This window comes from Prionailurus bengalensis, chromosome E2 (assembly GCF_016509475.1).
Source record: "Prionailurus bengalensis isolate Pbe53 chromosome E2, Fcat_Pben_1.1_paternal_pri, whole genome shotgun sequence".
NCBI classification, from domain to species: domain Eukaryota; kingdom Metazoa; phylum Chordata; class Mammalia; order Carnivora; family Felidae; genus Prionailurus; species Prionailurus bengalensis.
The window spans coordinates 34,316,110-34,336,342 of NC_057352.1; the positions used below are offsets into that span (position 1 = coordinate 34,316,110).

A 20,233-nucleotide genomic window follows, 5' to 3' on the forward strand; every position below is an offset into this window, starting at 1 on the left:
AGGGTTGCTGGGGAGTGCGGTGGAGTATTAATTCCCCAGCATTTCTGACGTGCCCCTGACGGCCTCTGCCAGAGGAAGCCGGCAGGCGGGGGAGACGAAGGTGTTGGTGGCCGCACGTTGGATGAAAATGGTGGTAGCGGGGGATGTGGCTGGGGTGGTGTCTATGAAGGAAGGCTGCGCAACTCTGCTATGTGGTTGGGACCCGGGGTGCTTGCAGGTACCCCTGAGGGTCTTCAGCATGTGTAGCTAAGCTGTCTGTTCCCTTGTGTCTTTAGGTTGTCACCAGCCACAGAGAACAAGCTCCGACTGCATTACCGCAGGGCCCTCAGGAACAACACGGACCCCTACAAGCGGGCCGTGTACTGTATCATTGGCAGATGCGACATCACCGACAACCAGAGCGAAGTAGCTGACAAAACCGAGGACTACCTGTGGCTGAAGGCAGGCACCACTTCCCTTGCCTGAGCAGGGCGTTAGCCCCTTCCCTCTGCTTGTGTTCCGCACACACATTTTACCTGCTTAATGTGTGATGCCAGTAGGGTGATAGGGCTAGTGGATTTCCTGCCTCTTGACCCCGTTTTTTGTTGTATAGTTCTCAACCAGTAACCACAGCCATTAGCACAGCCTCGAGCTGCTGAGCAGCGACAGGCCTGCATGCCTGGCTCAGGAAGTAGTTTGTACCAATGCATGTGTTTCTCTTGGGGGTTTAGTTGAACCAAGTGTGTTTTGATGACGACGGCACCAGCTCCCCACAAGACAGGCTCACTCTTTCACAGTTCCAGAAACAGTTGTTGGAAGACTATGGTAAGATATCCTGAACAGAACTACTTTCTCTGTCTTGTCCACCTAAGGTCACAACTTAGCTTTCCTCTAGGAACGTCCTTCGTCTCTGAACTCCGGATCTTCAGAACACAACACAATAGATCAATGATTTCAAATTTAAGTAGAGGCCATGTGAGCTCAAGCAGTGTGTGTGACTTATATGGTCATATACAGTAAGCTATTTTACTCCAGTTCTTTGAACTGCTCTCGTAGACGTTTGCTCAGGGAGAGACAGAGGTAGGACTTGGCTATTGCTTCCTTATGGATCTCGCAATGACTGTATCTGAGCATAAATGACGGGGACATAGCTCTCCCTCCTCACTGTTTCTGTTTAAGAATTCTGGGAGCAAAAGAAGGTCCCAACTAGTGGCCAGCATTTATTGAATTCACTTACCTGTGAATCTGAGTGAACTGAAGTATCTTTGAAATCTTCATTCCTCTCCTTATCGAGTGACTCTTCGCAGGGCAAAGGAGATAAACAGCCTCTTTTATGTATTGTCCTAAGGTCCTGAACTCTGTTTCTCTCCCACTTATGCAAGCGGTTTGGGTTTTACAGCACGACCCCACTCGCCAGTTGTGTTGTGAGGTCTGGAGAAGGTTGTGGAACCAGGTCATGGTTCCTGTGGCGGTCCACCGTGCCCGGGGCCCCCTTCATCCTGTCAGCAGGTCCTCTGAGCACACGGGGCTTCTGCCTGGGGTCGGGGCTGCTGAGAGCCTGGCTCCTGAGTCAGCTTCGCCGCCTCCTCCCCCAGGCGAGTCCCACTTCACGGTAAACCAGCAGCCCTTCCTGTACTTCCAAGTACTCTTCCTGACGGCACAGTTCGAGGCTGCCATCGCTTTTCTCTTCCGCATGGAGCGGCTGCGCTGCCATGCAGTCCACGTGGCGCTGGTCCTCTTTGAGCTGAAGCTGCTTTTAAAATCCTCGGGACAGAGTGCTCAGCTCCGTGAGTATTTGTTGGCACTGGCATCCCCATCGCTCACCCCCTCCCCCATCGGGCGGCAGCACACACGCACCTGCCACCACCAAGGCTTTGGGCACACGGTACAAATCGTGTCAGGGCAGTGGAGGGCTAGCTCTGTGGCCAGTCGGTCGGACCGCCCGGAGAATGGAGCGGGAAGCAGTCCCTGGAGTCCTGAGTCACATTCCGTTAGGGCCCTAATCGGAAACCCCAGCCGCCACTTTCTGTGCCCACCTGCCCGGGGCGGGAGAGTCTGAAGAGGGGCAGAAGACGAATGTGGATGAATGCCTGCAGACTCCTTAGCAGTGCAGCCAGGTCTCCTCAGAGCGCGTGCCGTAACGGTCAGCTGTCTCCACCTTCCAGTGTGAGAGCCGCACGCTAGTGACGGACTCCAGAATGCCATTTCCCCCACTCTGCTTGGAAAGCAGCTGAGGACAGGGTAGTGCAGCTTACATTGGCAAACGTTGGCCAGGCTGCAGGGTCTTTGGATTCAGCTCCCATAATTCCTGGTTGCCTGGGTCAGAGGGGCAGGGTGGTCGTGACCGGTTCTGTCCCCCACGGTGCAGTCAGCCACGAGCCTGGCGACCCTCCCTGCATGCGGCGGCTGAACTTTGTGCGGCTACTCATGCTGTACACCCGCAAGTTTGAGTCCACAGACCCGAGGGAGGCACTCCAGTACTTCTACTTCCTCAGGTAACACCCACTTTTGACCGTTGACTTCGGCTGGCTTTCATCTCTGTCATCCCGAGAACGATTAGAGACCTCAGGTCCACGCCAGAAACCGTGTTGCTTTTGTCCCCTTCCAGGGATGAGAAAGATAGTCAAGGAGAAAACATGTTTTTGCGCTGCGTGAGTGAGCTTGTGATAGAAAGTCGAGAGGTACGTCGGTCCCTCCTTTCTCCCACCCACGATTTGCAGTGCACACACCCGTGCTGACGTGATGCTGTGTGGTCACGCTAGCATGGCTGTGGCGGATAAGGCCCGGGGCGAGGTTAGCGGGGGGGGGGTTCGGTTGTCTCTGCTTTCTTGGTTTCTGATCGCGAAAATACTGATTCAGTCTCACTGTTTTCTGATTCATGTAAAACTTCTCCTGCCTCCCCTGTTTTCTTCCTCTCTTTTGTGTCCAGAGAATTGTGGATTGTGTGTATATCGTTGTCCAGTAAATTGAGTACACTTTTTTTTTGTCTCCACAGTTCGATATGATTCTTGGGAAACTAGAGAATGATGGAAGTAGAAAGGTGGGTTAAATGTGCCTCTAGAGATGTGTTAGTTTGCAGTTGGGGATGTACAGTTGTCAAAAGAATGTAGTTAAATCTTAGGATTCAAAGTAATAAAGATGCAGATCTTAATGAAATTGTAGTTTAAGCAACAAAGAATGGCCACAAATGATGCCCTTGATCTTAACACACATTTCTATTTCTCTAAACTATGTAAATGTATAGCGAGATAGCTTTTTTGTTCTTAGTAATCTCTACCTCCAGTAGGGGGCTTGAACCCACAACCCCGAGATCAAGAGTCAACAGGCTCTACTGACTGAGCCAGCCAGGCGCCCTGATCAGATAGCTTCTTTATTATGTGCAGAGGACTCATCTGTTCATGCCTGCTGATTTTTGAGCTAAGAAGGCTGCATTTCTGTCATTCTTGGCTCAGAAAATAGGCAAGAAAAGGAATTATTTACTGCACCTACTCTCCCCAGATAAAAAAGTTAGAAATATGCTTGACCTCTCTCAGAAGGTAGTTTCTGAGGGCTGAGAACTTCACTCTGACCCTGGAGATACAGCTGTGCCTGTGACCCTAGTGATTCCCTGAGACCTGTCGTGCGCAGTGGGAGCCATAGCAAAAGGGGCAGGGCCCCTGGTGCCAAAACCCAGTCCTGACCCCACACAGGCATTCTCCCGGTGGCTTTGGGAAAGTCACCTGCCTCTCTCAGGGACTCCCTTTCCTCACTTGTAAAAATGGGTGGTTTGGACCCAGCAATCTCAAGATGAGCTCACAATGTGCACACCTTCCAGCTCAGAAGAACAGACAGTGACAGTACTGGTGACAGTGGCCATGCTTATTGAGCAGTGACATTTGCCAAGCACTGTGCTGAATGCTTTATAGGTATTTTTTAACTAATCACCACAATAATGATCCAACAAGGTGGTTTTCAAATGAGGAAAAGAAAACAAGAGCAGTTCATTATTTCCCGCAGGATCACACAGCTAGTAAGAAGGGAGCTGGAATTTGAACCCAGTCCTTCGTGACTCCAGAGCCCATGCTCTTCACTTGTCTCCTGTGCTGCCTCCAGGGTGGCAGGAGCAGGTCACCCCAACTTGGTCTAGCGCTGATGGAAAATCAGAATAGCCTGTCAGATGTCACTCTGTCCACACTAGCTCTTCTGTGGTTCCTAAGGCCTCTCGTGCTCTCCTGACCATTTGGTTGCTGTTGAATGTTAATGGTGATTTTTTAAAAAAAATATCCTGATGCCATTTGCCATGTATTTTTTCAGCACCGAATTTCTTTTACCATCTGTCTTAGAAAACAAATCCAGAACCTTTCAGGTATTTTCTCTGAGCCTCCTGGTTTTTCCTCCTAGTGCCTACGCATCAGCAAATTTAAAATCATTGACTCTTTCACCTACCCTCTGGATCATTTTGGACAATCAGGCAGCACAGACGTCTTATTGCTGACTCCTCTGTGCTGCCCGTGAGTCTGCTTCTTCATCTGTAGTTTCCTTGGTCCCTTTCATATGTTTAATAGGACCTTACATCTTCCAGAATGCCAGAGTCTAGCAGATGAAATATATGCATTGCCTAGGGCAGGCATTTTCAGTTAAAGTCGTTTTCAGATCCCAACTGCTTCTGTGTGTTTAAATTAACAGTTCTGTGTACCCATCTCTCTCCTCCTCCCCTCTGTAATTTGTCTTGTCAGCCTGGAGTCATAGATAAGTTTACTAGTGACACAAAGCCTATTATCAACAAAGTTGCTTCCGTGGCAGAAAATAAAGGACTGTTTGAAGAAGCAGCAAAGCTCTATGACCTTGCCAAGGTAAGACATGCCCTTTTCCTTCTTCTGTACTTAATAGATCCGTCGGCCTTTTGGCATTAAATGCACAAACAGTTTGACAATGCCACTGTTGCACTGCTGTCCTGATGAGCCATTTTCTCCTAGTGCTTGGCAGTTAATGGTCCGGTCAGGGTGAAATTCCCATTTTACGGAGTTACCTCTGCCCATAAAGTATTTCTGGCCAAATAAGAACAACATATTGCCCGGACATCCTGTAGGCCTTGAGGTCTCATCTCACTTGGCAGCAGAATAGGCGTCCATCACATTTCGACGGTGAAGCTTTGGGACAAAATGCCTTCGTGCTTACCCTTCTGGTCGCCACAGACACGCTCGTGAGGCCTGTGTGTTAGGGAAGGCGGTGACAGCTGAGGTGCTTCGAGAGAACTAGAATAAGTACTTCGACATGAGGACATATGGTGACTGCTGATCATTACGTGGCCTAAAAAAGATTATGCTCTTTCTTTTATAAACTGAGAAAAGTGGGCCAAAAGAAGGTTTATAGTTCATTTTTTGTTAATTCAAAGATGTTTTGATTGAGTTCTAATTAAGATGTGGAAGAATGCGCGGACATTAAGGGTCCAGCTTGATGAGCTTTCCATAGGTGTATATCTGTAACCATCATCCAGATCAAGGTGCAGAATGTTTTAATCCATCACCCCAGAACGTTCCCTCTTTTGGTTATTTTGGTTTTCCTTTTCTCTTTTACTGATTATTTATAATCAATTCCTTCCTTAATTTTAAAAAATTGAACAGAATGCTGACAAGGTGCTAGAGCTGATGAACAAACTGCTCAGCCCTGTTGTCCCCCAGATCAGCGCACCACAGTCCAACAAAGAGAGGCTGAAGAACATGGCGCTCTCCATCGCGGAACGGTAAGACCGAGAGCTGGCTCCGAGGGGGCACGGCGCCAGTGCCAGGCCGCCCGTGCCCACCACATGCGTCTTCAGCTTTACTAGTCACATCAGGTGGCCTTCCAGAGTCTCCCCATCCCCCGAGCACTGCTTGAGAGTTCTTTTTGCCTCACATCATAACCAGTACTTGTCACTATCAGACTTCAAAGTTTTGCTAGAAAGAAGGGTATGAAAGCATATGTCAACATTCTAATCTTGCTCATTAAGTTTAACTCTGGGCATTGTACTCATCTATACACAGTTATAAGCCATCTTAAAGACATTCTGGAGCGAAGCTAGTGATAGGTGGACGGGGGAATTCTTAGAGATGGTAGTGGCCAGTGTTTAAGAGCCACCTTCTTCCTTCTTTGGTGAGATAACGGAGTTATCAGACTTTATTTGGTGGAGCTCCCAGGCTGAGGCCACAGTCATTACCTTTTGTGCTCTCTACAGATACTCCTAGTAAAGTGACTTAGAGAAAACTGGGTTCGAGATGCTTTCCTGGGGTAGCACAGAAGAAGACTCCTGATCAAATAATCCATTTAGCAAACACTCTACAGTGGTAGCCACTGGACTTTTGACCCATCAGAACCTTTTTATCCTTCCTGGAGATTTGGATGCTTAATGGTGGCCGAGGCTAGAGAGCCATGCTTCGTGCAGAATATTTGCACATGGATTCGTATCAAATCCACCATCAACTTCTTGGCCATTGGAAAAGAAACGCTATTTTCCACTCCTTAATTCACCTCACCTAGAGATTTCAAGACGTTTTGACATTTTTCAAATGCTATTCTAAAGTTACAAATTGCATAGAAATTCATAATTATCCCTGTCCCCTCTTCCCTCTTTTTTTGTCTTTCAGGTATAGGGCTCAGGGAATCAGTGCCAATAAATTTGTGGACTCCACGTTCTATCTTCTGTTGGACTTGATCACCTTTTTTGACGAGTATCACAGTGGTCATATTGACAGAGCCTTTGATGTAAGTTTTAAGAGGGCTATTTGAAGTGCAGGTTGATGTATGCCCTTGGAAATCCAAAACACTATATGGGATTCATCTAAAACAAAGGAAATGTTACCAACGTGCCTGTTAAGCAAAGAAGACAAGTATCACCCTGGGACTTGAAAGGGGATTTCTGTGTTGCTCTTTTTTCTCTCCGCTCCCCATTCCTTTCCTCATTAGTCTGAAAATGGAGAGATTTCTTGGAGTAACTTGCAATCTCTGAATTTTAGAATTGCCTCAGAAAATGTGGTTGGGAATTCAGTCAGAAAATTAGAAAGACCAAAGCCTTTGTGTGTTTGAGGGAAGGTAGTATTTTGTATTAAAGAGCCCTTTGTGGGGCGCCTGGGTGGCGCAGTCGGTGAAGCGTCCGACTTCAGCCAGGTCACGATCTCGCGGTCCGTGAGTTCGAGCCCCGCGTCGGGCTCTGGGCTGATGGCTCAGAGCCTGGAGCCTGTTTCCGATTCTGTGTCTCCCTCTCTCTCTGCCCCTCCCCGTTCATGCTCTGTCTCTCTCTGTCCCAAAAATAAATAAACGTTGAGAGGAAAAAAAAAAAAAAAAAAAAAAAAAAAGAGCCCTTTGTGGGGCGCCTGGGTGGCGCAGTCGGTGAAGCGTCCGACTTCAGCCAGGTCACGATCTCGCAGTCCGTGAGTTCGAGCCCGCGTCGGGCTCTGGGCTGACCGCTCAGAGCCCGGAGCCTGTTTCCGATTCTGTGTCTCCCTCTCTCTCTGCCCCTCCCTCGTTCATGCTCTGTCTCTCTCTGTCCCAAAAATAAATAAACGTTGAAAAGAGCCCTTTGTAACATGTGAGATGCTTGCTGTCTGTCTAAGGAGACAAGATGACTGATGGTTATTTCATATGCAGGCGGTGGGGTTTTGTTTTAAACAGATCATTGATCGTTTGAAGCTGGTGCCCCTGAATCAGGAAAGTGTGGAAGAGAGAGTGGCTGCCTTCAGAAATTTCAGTGATGAAGTGAGTCCTTTTCTTCCTGCATGATGGAATTTTTTCCCCACTTCTGCTGAAACCTTTTGTTTTAGTGTAGCTGGTGACGTTAAGAGTCCCAGTACACTAACCATGTAGACTGAGTTTTCTAAGGCGAGTCCAATTTCAAATATTCCTGGGTTGGTTTTCTGTGAGTACACATATCCCTATCAGGTCATTGTCCAAATCCCTGACTCAGAAAACACAGTCTCTTTAGTGATTAGACATGTTCTTGGGGGCACAGATTCCTGGTTGATCCTGTGTGGTCTGGTTTAAATCTGTATTATCCACTTGTTCTAGAGGGAATCTTAGTGCTTAACTCTGATCTTCCTTAAGTAGTTCCATTGGGTGTATGACACATGCACCATGATACACCTCCTTCTTTCGCTTCTCTGAACTGTTTGTCTTGAGAAGCAGAACAGTGACCATGGACTCAGTTGCCAGCCCATGAGCCCCAGAGCCACTGTCTCTCTGCAGAGTTTCTAGCACATTGCCACTGTCTAGCCCAAGGGTGCGCAGCTGAGCTGCCCACTGGAATTTCTAAGAGAGCTGTAAAAAATCTTCATACCCAAGGCCTACCCCAGAAATTCTGGCTTCTGTGATCTGGACTGGCCCAGGACTTCTCTGGTTGTTCCCACATGTAAAAAACTCTTCTCTGGAACCACAGACACAGGGCCAGCTGCCTGGCCCTGGGATGTCACTAGCTGTTTCCATTTAAAACCGTTACACAGTACGCAAATACCTCTTATGAAGACATGTTTCTGTTTTAGAGGAAGAGGGAAGGCCAGCTTCTGCATGTGGGGGGCTGTTGCCTGCTACGGTACTCAGTTTAGAAGGTCTTGCCCCTTGCCGACCTGCCTTTCTTACCTGCTGTCATTTCTACCCCAGCCACTTCCCCTGTTGTTGTTTCTTGCCTTCCCCGGGATATACCGTTCACTGCATTAGGGAATGAAGTGGTGCACCAGGGTCTGCCCTTGAAGACGCTCCCAACGACTCTGCTAGGGCCGGGCAGGTTCCGTGGAGACAGTCTGGCAGGTCTAAGATAGTGGGGAGTGGCGGGGCCTGGAGAACCAGTGTGCACATCCCTACCTACTGACATTGAAATCCAGACTTCTTACGGTAATCACTCTGCTGGCCAGTCCAAGCCTACATAGTGGCCAGATACGGTCAGCATGCTTTTGGCTCGCTGCCCCTCTTTATGCCTAGGAGGAATAGCATACAGAAAGGAGAAGAATAATCTGTCTCACCTGATCGGCATTGCCTGCGCTTTGCTCTCATGCTTGACATGGCAGTGCCATTGGCTGTTTTTGGTGACCCTGTAGTTCTCTCCCTGGCAGCTGTGGGACGTGACGTGCTTGGACATACACTGGTTGTTGGCCCCAGGGCTCGGTGCTTCTCCTTACTTCATGTGTTTTTCTCTGGGCAGATCAGGCACAACCTCTCAGAAGTGCTTCTCGCCACCATGAACATCTTGTTCACACAGTTTAAGAGGCTCAAAGGGACAAGTCCGTCCTCGGCATCCAGGCCCCAGCGAGTCGTCGAGGACCGTGACTCTGTAAGATCCCAGCGTTGGCCAGAACCATCGCTGAGAACCACCTTTCTGGTCTACTGTCCTCGGCACCTCATGAGACCCCTGCTCATGACCCCAAATGCTCTTTCCTTACCGCCTAGCTGCTGAGTAAACCTTGTGTCAGGCTCTCAGAAGAAATCGAACGTTAACGGGATCGCCGCTGCTCTCAAGTTTTAAAAAAAAGTGAAGTCTGCAGATACTACCTTTTAAAAAATCAAACAGAATACTAATTTGTGGTGATTCCATAGGAATTTCATACACATTTTGAAATCGGAAGGTTATTTTGTGAGTCTCAGCTCAGCACTTTCATCAGAATCATAAGTACTTCTGGTCAACAATGAATTTGATTCAAACCTTGTTTCTGCCCTCATCTGAACCTCTCAGTGACCCCAGAGAGGTTCCTTGAGGCAGTGATTGTTATCCCCATTTTACAGCTGAGGGAACTGAGGCCCCGGGTCAGGAAGCAGTTTGCTTTTGCAGGCCCCTCAGGTGATGGTGAAGGAGCCGTGTCTGGAAGCTGAGCCATCTGACATGCGGCCAGGGCTCCTTCCGCTGCCTTTGGGGCCTCTAGCGTCGTGTGGCTCAAGTCAGGTCCTGGTGGATGGGAGCCTGGGGCTTGCACGGCATATGTTGTCCGGTTGATTTGACAAAAGGGCGTAGGTGCTTGACCCCATGAAAACTACCTTTCCCTTAACTTCGCCACTTAATGTTTGAAATCCTGTCTTCTGCCTCCAAGGGTGTGTGGGGGGGCTCTCTCAGCTGTGACCCTACAGGCAGTGTCGTGGCAGAATTGCTGTCTAGTGAGTGGTGGTGGAAGTTTTCACCGTCAGCAGCGTAGGTGGCAGTGCTGGGAATGGTCCACTGAGTGGTAGGGCCATCCCCGGGTGCCCCAGAGGCAGCTGCTGGTCTGCCATCCACCCTTTGGGCAGGCTAGAACCTGGACCGCATAAAAGATACACGTCAGGAGACGTGCCAGCAGTGGCTCATTGTGCCTGGGCCTTGGCAGACAAGTGTTGAGGTGGTGGACATTTCCGGTGCTCTGTGGGCTCCTCATAGGGCGGCGGGGCGGGGGGGGGGGGGGCGGGTGGCTGCCCCCACAGAGAGTGCCGCTGTGGCCTTGCAGGCCTTTTCCCACATGTGAAGGGAATAGTTTCAGGACCAGCTGAACTCACGTTCTGTGTGTCTCAAGCTTTCTTTTTTAGGCCCTTGGTTTTCACATACCATGAATAAAGCCATTCTCCTGTCTGCCTGTCACCCACTACACCTTTTCTCTGAAAGCTAGGGATGAGCAGGGTCACAGAGAGACTTCTGTGTAAAAGCTCCCTGCCCGAGAAGTGGCTTCGTGCTATAAAGTGCAGAGCTGCCCGTTAAGGGGGTGAGTCCCTCTGCCTGAACACTCCTAAAGTTCACTTACAGTAGCTTCAGATGACGCATGAGAGCCCGTGCACTTTTGAAGAAAATCTAATGGGTACTCTCATCATAAAGTAAAAATTTCTTTCGGTTTGGACATTAATTAGGATATATGCTTGCCAGTTTATTTCATCTATCAGGTAAAAAGCCCATGGCTTTCAGATTTCTTCTGGAATGGTCCTTAGGAAGTGACCCCTGAGTTATCCTTAAAAGTCTTGTTACTGGTCTAAAAGAGGTTTGTAGACTCCTTTTCTACTCCAGATCTAGTTTCCTTTCTTGCTGCTATAAGCATCCAACACATCTCAACACGGGGCAACCCGAAGCTGTTCTTCTAAGTTTCTTTATTCTGTATTTAGTAATTTATACCCTGGAAATCAGGGTGAAGATTGTCTTTTTTTTTTTTTTTCCTGTTACTGGAACTACCTGAATTTAAATCTTCTTCCCTCCTGGAACAATCTAGGAATCTCATAAATATTATTACCGAGGAATGGAGGGCCCAGCGCTTATGTCAGGAAAGAAGAAATGGGAGGCATGGGAGGAAAGAAAAGGGAAGAAGCAGGAGAGGAAAAGAGCCAGAATGTGACTGGACCCACTTTGTGGGGAGGTCTGAGAAGCTCAGACCCCCACAGAGGCAGGTGGTCAGAAACCAGCCAGGAGAGAGCGGGAGGCTCAGAGAAGGAGAGCAGGCCATCTGAAGCACGGGGCTGTGTCAGAAGCTGGTCCCGTGTGTCAGGCGAGGCAGCTTGTCTGGCAACCCCGTCTGTCTTTTGCTTAGTAGAAGGGTTTTGGAAGTGGGGCCTCAGTGGACCAGCTTTGCTTAAGTCTGCACCTTATGGGTAACATGACAGTTGAGGGTGACACTCTCATCCACTCACCAGAAAGCTGCCCCCTGACACCAGGGGGTAGAAAATGGAAGAACACGGTGGTTGTTCCCAGTATTGTACCCAGACGCGAAAGCTCACTGGTCTTCTTCTCTTCTTTCCCTTTTTCTCAGCAACTCCGAAGCCAAGCCCGAGCCCTGATTACCTTTGCTGGGATGATCCCCTACCGGACGTCTGGGGACACCAATGCAAGGCTGGTGCAGATGGAGGTCCTCATGAATTAAGTGCAATGCTTTGCGGGGCTTCTGGGACTGCGCGCTGTCAGTACCTCAGGCGCGTGGGCCCGCTGGGGTGGGGTTTCTGGTTTTGTTTCTGTTGTGTTTGTGTTTTGTTTTGTTTTTTGTATTATGTATTTTTGTCAGCACCCAATAAATTTCTTTGATTTGTATTTCTTTTCACATTCTTTTATTTTCATTTTTTTTTCCTTTGAAATTTTGTTTCAATTTTTATTTGTGTGGGAGGAAACGTCTTCACTAGTGCTTGGGCCAGAGAATGCTAGGCTTATATAGGCATCTGTGCTTTGGTTAAAGTTGACCTTAAATGATTAAAAAAACACCCAAAATGAGCAAGGAAATGAAGCCTTCGGGAGTTGCTTTTGTTAGATACAGTATCCCTATGGCAGGGTCACTGTCCGTGTTTTACATTTTCATTTGTGAAAGCCACCCTCAGCCGTGGGCGAGTTAGGATCTGTGTGTGAACTAGCGAGTGCTCCGTGGCCCCTCTTCTCCCAGATGTGCCCTGGGGTCCGGGTGATCCAAGACCATCCCCCAAATCATCTGCTCTGATTCCAAGATTAATTAGTTTGCTGTTCAGTTGGAATCCCACTGGAAATGAAAACAGCCCTAGAAAAACATAACTTTAAAAGGGAACGTTGTAGGTTTCTTGGCTGGAGCTTGAGGAAGGGCAGACCTCAACAGCTTCTCCCTCTGTAGCTGCCCCGCCGAGGCGCCCGTGTGGGCCTGTGCACTCCCCTCTTCCAGAGGACTTCTAGGCTCTCTTTTCCCTTCTCTGGTGGTCGGTTCCTCTACACGGACAGCCCACCTTTCCCTCTCCCCCACTCACGGAGCCCACTGGCCGGGCAAGCTCACGGGTTGCCTTCTGACTGCTGAGGTATGGAATGCAGACACCATTGGGCATCAGCACTGAGGGTGTGCGGTCCCTGAGCAGAGGTTGACCCCCATCGTTGACTCTCTTTCTCCCACCGCCAGTCCCAAAGCTCTGTACAAAACCAGAGAGGACACGAGAAGTCTAGGCGGGCTGCAGGACGCCAGGCAGCAGTCAGGCCTGCTGGTTTTATCAACGGCTCCTAGGGCCGGCTCTCCCAGAGGGAGGTTAGTGGATCCCAGAGTCTCTACAGGTGCTTTTCCTCCTAAACAGAAGTCTCTCTCATCACACGGCATGGTTATCCCTGCTATCCTGTGGTGGTTAAAATAGTTGTTAACTTTCCTTTGGGGAAAGCACTAATCTTTCCCAGAATAATAACGGGGCCATCTGCTGCTCATCAGTTGGATTCCACTATCCATCAAGGACTTAGCGCGAGGGTTGGCAGGGGCTGCGGCTGCCTTCCTCCTGTCCCGCCTGTTCACCCTGGAGCACTCGTCTTCAGTTGAGCGTCACTAGGAAAGTGTTAAAAGATGAGCCCCACAGGGGACTTGATTTAGTAAGTTGTACCCTGTTGACAGGTGCTGATTTATATTTTTTAAAACAAGTCGCCCAGTGCTTTAACTGCTTTTTACAAAAAGAGTACTCAGTGGACTTTGCATTAAGTGTGACTTAGTGTTCTGCTTGTAAATATTGGATCTTCCTCGCAGACATGTGGCAGGGCCACAGACGTGAGGAGCCTAAGGTTAAATGCGTGTTTGTTCCCTGGTTCACCGCTTGTTCGTCCTTCCCACCACGGGAATTACCTGTGAATTTGCTGTTCCTTCCATCGTGCAGCCCTGCTAGCTCCAAACAGAACTGCCTGTGAGCCCTGCATGGGGGGGGGGGGGGGGGGGGGGGGGGCTCCACCCTTCAGAGGAAAGCAGTCCCTGTTTGGCACTGAGGACTTGCCCAGAGAGCCTTCTGTAGGAGAGATAAGATAACTGGAATCACACCAGAAGTATCAGACCCCCGGAGCAAATCCCAGGGCCTGTCCTGTCGGCCGGTTCTGTGGTGATGCACGGCCTGCTCCGTGTAGAGACGTGAGAGATGGGAGCCTGAGTCTGCGAGGCACAGAACAGGTTCCTGTGTACCCACGGTTACAGCTTGTGCCCAAAAATCCTATCCTGTAACAGGTCGTTAGTAAAAGTCATCCTCGGATCACCCATTCAGGGAACTAAATCCTCTCCCTCGGTGGTGGTCTGTGATTTTACCACTTGTGCAGAGAAGCAAAGACAGTGGAACTGGGAACCTTGCATCTTCTAGGGATGCGATTCCAATCTTTCTAACAAAATCAAGGGCACTTGGAGACTGACAGAGTTAGTGCTTGCCTTAGAGTGGCTCACCGTCTTAGACACTCAGAGGGAAGTACAGACTTAATCAGGGTCCTTTTCAGAGACCTTGAGATTTGATTTCAAGGATTCTGTTCCTTTTATTCATTTATTTGTTTGTTTTAACGTAAAACAGCCCCGGCTGCCTAACTTCAAAGGGGGAAACGAGAGGAGCTGGTGAGCTCTCTGAGAACGGATCCTTCGGTTTTGGCACTGGTGTGCTGGACGGGCTCCTCAAAGAGCAGGCAGTGCCCGTTCACACTGGGGCCAGGATGTAAGCCCTGCTCCTGCCTCTCTAGAACTTAGGGTTTAATGAGAGACTTTTAATGGCAGTATAGCAGCCATTGTTGTTATTCTTTTGATGCACCTACACATAGTATTACAGACTTTCCCCCCACAGTATCCAGCACTGATGATTTACAAAAAACAAACAAACAAACAAAAAAAAAACAAATGGAGGACTATTCACTCTGGATTATCACCCCTGCCTGCTCTGAGTAACCTCTCCGGGCCAAACTCTTAATACTAAATTTAGCAGTTACACGCGGATGTGCCCGTGTCCTACCACCATAGACTGGGTCTCCGCAATCCTCGTTTCTCCATTAGGCATCAGAATTTTGTCCAGCTCATTAGGAAACTCATATCGCTGCCAAGCTTGCACCACTCAGGGGGCGACTCCAGCGTGCCAGACCCCTGAATAAAACCCTAGGCTGGTGGGTTGCTCCAGGCCTGCCAAGGTGCTGGCGAGCCCCACACTGACTAGACTCTCACTTAGCATCAGTCAGCCACAGAGATCGGGCCCTGCGTCCAGCAAATGGGGAGAAAATATGCGTTTTATGGCATTATTCAAAGTGCTCACTTTATATCCGTAAAATTAGGTTCTTGCACCTGTGTTTTGGATATGTCAGGAAGAAGTCAGCAACTTATTAAAACAGGAATTGTGTGGCCCTCAAGAAAAATGAAGCTTTTGGGAGGGGTGGTCCCCCATTTCTTCATTCTTCCAGGCTGAATTCAGAAGTCACCTGCATCCAGCCCATCTTCGGACAGTTTCACAGTAAATTAGTACCCCTCACAGGGCAGGGAGAGGAGGGAAGTAAATCTGTCCTCCTGCCAGTTGTTTCTAACTGCAAAGGTTGGTGGAAAAAAACTTAAAGCCACTAACTAAAATGTTTTGAAAATTAAACACAAATGATTTATTTGTGCCTTTCCTCACCTTGTTAGGTAACTGATGTGGCTGGCTAGAATCCAGGGCCTGGTTGAACAAGCCCAAGGTATCTGCCAGCCCAAGTTCAGCTCAGCAGTTACAAAGCCCCTGCATGTACTGGGCCGGGCTCGGTCGCTGGGGATAAGCCAGAGTGCTCAAGTCGCCCTCCCAGAGTGTGCAACAAGTCTAAGAATGTGGGCTTTTTTCTTTCTAGTCCTCTTTTTGCCACGATCACCTAAGTGGAAATATCGGTGATTTGAAGTTGCTAACCCAGGGAAAGGAGGAAAATTTTTGTCCTAACCTTGATTGTTGAAATAGCTTCTGTGTGCCTTCTGGGTGTACAGCCCACGATGGATTGCTCAGCAAATGTTTGAACAGATTCTTTGCTTTGGCTTCCTGTGCCGGCCCCCTCCCCACATCCTCTCACCAGCTCCATATGCCTGGATTCAGACTCCCTGTTTCCTACTAAAGGCATGCAATCTGAAAGAAGGTGGAGAGGAGTGTCTCTTGGGGTCAGATGAAACACAGCTGATCTTTGCAAGACGGAAGGGTACAGAGCTGCGCGGTATGCAGGGAAAGTTTGAGAGGAAGGAGGTGGAAATGTGATTTCCTGTTAACAGTAAAGGCCAGATGGAGAAAAGGGGATAGGGAGGGCCGGCCGAAACCCAGCATTGCATTGGCATATTCTCCTCCTTGTTGCCTTTACCCTTCGGATTTTTGAGAATCTGTTTTGGGGGCATGAGAGGGTAAAAGAGTGTCTCAGACCGTGACTTCTATTTGAGCAGAAAGTGGGGAGCCAGTGATCCCAGAGAGGACTTCTAGCAGGGAAATAGGCATACCCATAGCCCCTTTGATGGCCTCAGCCTAGCTGGCCTACACAGGTGGCTGGCTACTACATGTGTGGGTGGCCTACACATGCCTCTCAGGTGGCATCCAAGGCTGTATGACCTACAGCTGAGGTCCCTTCATCTGGGCCAGATGTAGCAAATAAAAATACAGGACATAGAGTTAAATTTAAATTTCCGATAAACAATAAGTTCTTGGTTATAAGTATGTTCCGATTTTCTTTGGCTGCCCTATCCAGGCGCTTGCCTCTGCTGGCTTTTGCTGCCTAGAGGCTTCCAGGTTTGGCCGGGGCTCCAGGAGCTCTCCAGCTAAATTGGATTACCCTGATTTGTTGCACTGTTTGTGCTTCTGTGGGCAGCGGAAATGACAGTGAGATATGAAGTCACTTGAGAGAGGGCAGTGACTGGAATTCAGTTTCGATGAGCCAGGCAGGCTGGCTGCGTGGGAGATTGTGGGCACCGGTTGACCCCAGCTGCTATCATCTACTGGGTAAATTTCCATCAGGAATTTCAAGTGTGTATTTTATAAAGAAAAGAGGGAGGCAAAGTACAGCCTTTTCTCACTTGGTCAGTAACTTTTATTAGAATCACAGTAGGGAGAATTCTTTGCTTTATTCAGTTATTTCCTTTTGTCTTTGCTTTTCTGATATTGTCGCTGTGTGGTGTTTGTGGGGAGAAGGGCAGGTGGGAGAGTCAGTGTATGTGTTCTGCATGTTCTTTCTCGTACAGTAACTTCTGCATTTACTTTGTTTAGGATGGTTCTTTCACCACTGCCCCTGTCTATAGCCAGTAAATTTCTGGAATGTTCTCCCCAAATGCCATGTGCTCCCTTTGTTCCGTCCTTCAGTGGAGCTGAAACCGCTCTTGGGCCTTCTTTCCTGGGAATGTTCTTAGCTGAGGCACAGCCTGGGGCTCCTCACAAGGCAGCAGAAGTGCCTCTTCCCAGCCTTTGGGGATGACTGAGCCGGGCCCCTTCTCCACTCCTTGCAAGGAAGGCTACGGCCTACCCGGTCCCTGGGTCTGCGAAGTCCCCGCAGGTCTGTGTAAGTACAGGACTCCCATACCAGCTCTGAAGTCTTGCTCTCCCCTACTGGCCTCAGAGCTCAGACCCCTGGCCAGGGGTCAGAGTCTGGCTGGAGGTGTGGTGGGGTGATGATAAGAGCATCTGGTGATCAACCCAGCATGTGGCATGCGTTCTGGAACTTGGAACTGCTAAAAGTCTGTGACTTTTTTTTTCGCACTCTCAGTGGAAAGCATTTTAAATGGGAGTTGAGAGCCAGTTATTGGCCTTGGGGAAGGGGACCTTGGGGAAGGGCCTTGGGGAAGGACTTGGGGGGTGGGGTGCTATGTTTTGATCAGATGGTGGGAGAGACTTGGGCCTGGTCACAGGACAGATGTCTCTTGCTCTCTTGGACAGTATCTGCCTGTATTTCTGACCAGGAGGGGCGCTTTCAGGGTCTGGGTGTGGGATTTGGCTTGGGAATATGCAAATGGCTGAAGAGGTAGGAGGTGTCCATCTCTGTCCACCACGGGGACCTTGTCCTGGAGAGAGGCTCTGAAGGGATTCTGCTCCAGCTGCATAGAGGCTTAGGGGTCCTGTCCCAGAGGGGCTTCATGGGAGAGTTTCAGCCCATTCCCTTTGCATGGGGTCCCTCACCTTGTTCTGGCCCCCGGGGCTTATGGGAAATCATTTCCTGATGAATCACCTGGGAATTTGGGCCTCATACAGGTGCCCCACACCCCATTGTTGGGTTTAATGGTCTCTCCCAGGACCCTGTAGCACCTCCTGGAATGGCTCACGTGAGCCTGTGGTTGGCAAGGGAAACTGTGGAGGGGGTTGGAGGCAGATGGAGAGGTGGCCCCTGTAGCAGAGTGTGGCCCCGTTTTCTAGGTCTCGGAGTTAGAGGTTCTACAGCAGAGCCCTCTGTTTAAACCTTGTAAAATGCCACCCGAGTGGCAAGGAAAGATGACAGGGCCACTGGTCACCCCACATGAAGACCCACTGTGGGTCTGTGAGTGAGCTTTCATGCCGATCAGCCTGACAGATAAACTGGCATGTATTTTCAGGAAAGTTAAACCAAACCACAAAGGGCACCTGGGTTCCTCAAATGCAGATGTTTGCCCGTGGCCCTCTGGTGGCCAGTGGCTGTCATTAGCACAAACTGCCAAAGGGTTTCCAGACTTCCCTGACAACTCAGTCCTGCAAGGAAAGAGCTCAGCAACAGTGGGGGTGGGGAGAGGGCAGGGTGAGGAAGATCGGGAAAACAGCCCCAAAACTGAAGGCTTTCAGCGCACAGAGACCTGAACGGAACGAGCCGGCAGCAGCTCCACCAGGCCTCAGGTGCCGGAATGTTCCAGAGACAACCACAAACTTTGGAGCAAGACTGAAAGTTGGGCTAAAGCCCCTTCATCTTTCGGTGATCGAATGACGGAGGGAAAGTCATCTGACCGCTCTGAGCTAGTTTGCTCAGGTAGAAGGCAGGGACATCAGTTCCTATTCTGCCAGCCTATTAGGAAGATTTAGGCAGTTTATAGAAGTCACCTACCTATTGCTTATCACAGCGTGGGCCCTCAATAAAAGTTAATGTTGGCCACCCTGCTCCCAGTCTCGTTTAGACGGGTCTCTAGGGTTCTAGGCATGTCCTCTACCATTTGGCTTCTGTCCTTCACAACAGGTTTTTCATATGGGTGCGGGGTAGATCAACTACCCCCACGCCAGGGATGGCTTTTTTTTTTTTTTCCCCCCAAGAAACAACATTAGGTCCAAATTGGTAGACTAAAACTTTGCTCTTAGGTGACAGACATTGTCATGTCAAGTTCAACTTGTGATTCCTGTTGATTCAGTGGCTGCTAAATGGAGAATGTGGGAGCATCTATCCCGTGCCCTGGGCACACAGTGATGAAATGAACCCAGGTCCCTTCCCTCAAGGAGTTTACATTTTACTGGAGTGAGACCCACAGCAAAGGTCCTCTTCCTACAACCTCTCGCAACCACTCAGCACCCAACAGAGCTGTGGGGCAATTTCTGGACTGAGGCACGGTCCCTGCTTTCTTAAGCCCACAGTGTGGTTGGGGAAAAGAGATAAGCAGGTGTGTGTACTTGTGCCCACAGACCCACTATAATAAAATAGGAAGCCCTAAGAAATGCCGCAAGAAAAAGCCAGATCAAGAAGATCCAAGGCAGGATTTCCTGTGGCTGGGGGATGTGGGAGCCATCTGCAAGTGACCAGGATTCAGACCCGCAGACATGGGGGGTGTGGTGTGGGTGTGGCTGACGTGCTTGCCCAGGACACAGAGAACAGCAGCTCGTCTCTTAGCCGCATACCAGTGGTGTCACGCAACTGTTAATCTCTCCTACGACCTTGAAGCAGGAGCAACGCAGGACTCAGGTGAGTTGAGGGGCCCTGGAGCCAGGTGGAGACCTGCCAGGGGCTGTAGGCCTCATGTTCAGCCCATCCTGGCCAAGCACCTTGTTCAAGAGGTGAGTATGTGGGACGGGGGTGGGGTGGGTGGGGAGAAGGGGGCTGTGGGGGAGGTATGGTCCCTAAGGCAGAGAGATGGGGAGGTGGTCTGATTTGGGAGCACACACGTGTCTTACAAATCAATAATTTAAAGGCTACTTGCTGGCCTTGGGCAATGAATTCAGCACAAAGGGCTGGTGGCCTGCTTATGTATCCACAAGTCTATCCAGGAGAAAAAGCTTTTTAGAAACATTTTACAACATGGAAGATAGTTTTTAAGAAACTCTAAATCAGCATTACCTTTACTGAAGAAGACCCAGACTCTGGGCTGCACACAGGCTCAGTCAACACATCTTTTCTCTAGCTCACAGCTCAGGCTGTGCCGGCCTCAGCCCTGGCTACATACGCGGATCACCCTGGGAGCTCTTAAAACTGCTGTCCACACTCCTGCCCCTGAGCTTCTGCCTTAGTTGGACTGGGGAGGGGCCTGGGCAGTAATTCAGGTTTTTTTTTAAAAAGCTCCCCAGATTATTTTCCCTGGGTCAAGAACCCTTGTTCTGACTGAACACAGGGAGTAGAGAAGTAGGCCTCCAGGTCTAAGTGTGGAAGCCCCTCCCCCACTTTTCAACACAGGTTTTCGATAAATCCTAGAATGTCTGAGATGCACTAAATAGGAAGATAAAAATTATAACT

At 49.4% G+C, this 20,233-nt stretch overlaps 1 protein-coding gene across 2 annotated transcripts in view; it reads left to right on the forward strand.

Annotated features, from left to right (window-relative positions):
• Positions 1–11,947, forward strand: part of NUP93 (nucleoporin 93) — a 104,412-nt gene extending 92,465 nt beyond the window's left edge. For both annotated transcript variants that reach the window (XM_043599241.1, XM_043599242.1), the window contains 12 exons: positions 276–441; positions 711–804; positions 1,575–1,766; positions 2,348–2,474; positions 2,588–2,660; positions 2,975–3,019; positions 4,695–4,811; positions 5,583–5,701; positions 6,582–6,699; positions 7,606–7,689; positions 9,125–9,253; positions 11,673–11,947. In XM_043599241.1, the coding sequence (XP_043455176.1) occupies positions 276–441; positions 711–804; positions 1,575–1,766; positions 2,348–2,474; positions 2,588–2,660; positions 2,975–3,019; positions 4,695–4,811; positions 5,583–5,701; positions 6,582–6,699; positions 7,606–7,689; positions 9,125–9,253; positions 11,673–11,783 (1,375 nt within the window). In that variant the 3' untranslated portion in view covers positions 11,784–11,947. The remainder of the gene's footprint in view (positions 1–275; positions 442–710; positions 805–1,574; positions 1,767–2,347; positions 2,475–2,587; positions 2,661–2,974; positions 3,020–4,694; positions 4,812–5,582; positions 5,702–6,581; positions 6,700–7,605; positions 7,690–9,124; positions 9,254–11,672) is intronic.
• Positions 11,948–20,233: the final 8,286 nt, after the last annotated feature.